Source organism: Penaeus vannamei, chromosome 39, assembly GCF_042767895.1.
Source record: "Penaeus vannamei isolate JL-2024 chromosome 39, ASM4276789v1, whole genome shotgun sequence".
Taxonomy (NCBI): Eukaryota; Metazoa; Arthropoda; class Malacostraca; order Decapoda; family Penaeidae; genus Penaeus; species Penaeus vannamei.
This window is the reverse complement of record NC_091587.1, coordinates 1,196,018-1,198,517: the sequence shown is the minus strand read 5'-3', so window position 1 is coordinate 1,198,517 and position 2,500 is coordinate 1,196,018. Positions and strand designations below refer to the sequence as shown.

The 2,500-nt window shown below is 37.2% G+C and overlaps 1 protein-coding gene across 3 annotated transcripts in view; it reads right to left on the bottom strand.

Moving 5' to 3' along the window:
- LOC113824023 (integral membrane protein 2B) overlaps nt 1-2,500 on the bottom strand; it is a 28,983-nt gene that overhangs the window by 6,925 nt on the left and 19,558 nt on the right. The window contains exon 4 of one of the 3 annotated variants that reach the window (XM_070117179.1): nt 1-130. This exon is cut by the window's left edge and continues 47 nt beyond it. The exons of 1 other annotated variant lie outside the window; for it this stretch is intronic. In XM_070117179.1, coding sequence (XP_069973280.1) covers nt 1-130 — 130 coding nt within the window. Of the gene's footprint in view, nt 143-2,500 lie in introns of all 3 variants that reach the window. One more of the 3 variants, XM_070117178.1, reaches the window with a different exon arrangement.

Sequence of the window (2,500 nt, the reverse complement as noted above, 5' to 3'; positions counted from 1 at the left end):
CTGGCTCTGAATCTAAGACTGGCTCTGGCTCTGACTCTGTTTCCACTTCATATATTTCTTCTGCGAGATCAATATACTCTGCATCAGCCAGTTCTCCATCTTCCCTTGGTATGGATGCATCCTGGGGTGTCTGAAGAAAAGCCTTATTGTCTGAGGGTCATATATTGTCCTTCTGTTCAATCCAGTCTATAGGACTTGTGTGATCAAAATGCCGCATTAAAATGCACCAGAAATCATTGATTAGTCTGCCTTAAAACAGTCTGTATTGCACACAAAAAAGGGAAATAAAATAAAATAACATAACACTTCATGCATATTTTCATAAAACATATATATAGGTAAAGATTTTAAAAAATAATAATAAACACATTTAATCATACACATTTAATCATAATGTTTATTGCATTTCACTTTGAATCTGTGCAATGCAAATCCCATACAGTGATTTACCATGACAAAGAATTTTTTTATGTCACTGCAGAATAAAGTAAAGCCATGATTGTGGAGAAATCTGTAATGTCCCATTACATTCACATCTGAAAGACTTGCTAATCTAACCTAATCCAGGGTTCTCCTGTTCTCATGTTAAATGACTTCTTTGGATAGGAAAGTTGAAAAACTATCACTTTTTCTTTTCTTTCAGTCCTGTAAAACTACAATCCACTGTCAAATGAGTAGGTCCTTGACCCCTATTAAGTAATTGCTATATGTCATACAAATCTTATTCATATTCTATTCAGATTTGTTCTTCAGAAAATAAATATCCCAAGGAAATGAAGATCTGTTAAGCATCAATAAACTCTGTTCAACAATTTATAACCAAAGACCAAAGATTAATCAACATTTTCATCAAATTCACTGAAAAACCTGGTACCACTGATAAACCAACATATTTTACATCAATCTTTTTTTTTTACATAATGCTGACTTTTCTGTTCTGCCACCTGGCAAAAGATCTTAACAGCCTCATCCACTAACTTTTTCTAGTTCCACAAAAGCACACTCGTCCAAATTAAAGGGATGATCTTACGTCTACCTTCTTATCCACCGCCTTATGGACAAATGTTTTTTAACAAAGAATCAGTCGTTACCCAAAGCTATTTTTATGAACTGATGAAGTTTCCTAACTCATGCATATTTGTATTAATATTTGTCAATGACGATGTATCAGTATTTTCTGCCAACAGAAAAGTGAAATAAACATGACACTCTCTGGTTTCCATCATAACAGTAATATCAATGGGCCAAAAGAAACAAAAAGGTGATAAAAAAGGACAAAAAAACAAAAAGAAAAAAATAAACAGAATAAAGAAAAAAGAAAAAAAGAATAAAAGAAAAAGAGAAAAAAAGAGAAAAAAGAAAATGGTTAATGGTTAATGGTTGTATCAAATAAATGTGCTAGACATCTAAGGTCATATAACACTATGGTAAAGTATTGTGGTGAAATGGGTAAATGAGTTAACATCAAATCAACGGGTAATACTGGTAAAGATGGCTATTGGAGAAGTTGCAGGAGAGTAGTCTGGGAGATGAGATAAGGGGACTGGAGGAGGTGAAGTATCAGGAAGAACATCAGGAGGAATTCAAGGATAATGGAGAACATGGAGGAGAGGATGGGGTTTGTTGGGAAAGACTAGGAGGAAGATGGCTAGGGGGAACTTGCAGGGTAGGAGGATGGATATCATCAAATACTTTGAATGTAGAAAGACTAGGAATGGATTGATTGGAGGATAGACAAGGGAGTGGAACATTTTCTTGGGTCATATCTAGGAATTTTTGGATGTCTTCAAAAGTGTCCAGAGGGGATTTGGGTAGGGAGATATCAGAAACAAAGGATCAATTGTGAGGAGGAGACGAGGGAATAGATGTTTGGTGAGCAGAGGAATAAGAGGGTGTATATGATATGGTAGGTGAAGCGGGTCAGTTTCACAGTCTGACCAGTTCTTGTCAATATGGAGCAATCAGTCAGGGGGATAGAAATGTTTCCACTACAAGTATTAAGAGAGAGATGAGGTTCAACAGGAATAGGTTTGACAGTGAGGTCAGTTAGGGTAGATAGTGCATGAGCTTGGGATACTGATTCAACTGTGATTAGAAGTGAACAATCAGAACCGCTGCAAAGGGTAAATTTGTCTTTGGAGGCACTGTTGAAAGAGAAGGGTATTCTCAGAGTAGGAGGCTGTGGGGGAATAAAAAAAAAAATTATCCTAATTAGCTGGGCCAAAGAGAGTACTCAAAAGGTTTGCAGAGGTAGAGGTAGTAGAAGGAAGAGAGTGGGAGGAAGATGGGGTGGTGTAGAGTAGTTCTGTGGGGGGAAAGGACAATAAGGATGAAGAGTAGTAATTAGGGAAGGGACTGTGCAGTAAGACATGGAGAAGAGAATGTTGGGAGAGAGGAAAGGGAGCATTCTGGAGGTTGAGTAATAACCTGGGTGGGTGGTCCAGAATGGATAGAGTTGTCAGTAAAAGTCGAGGAGGGGGTATTAGTATCAGTGGTCAGA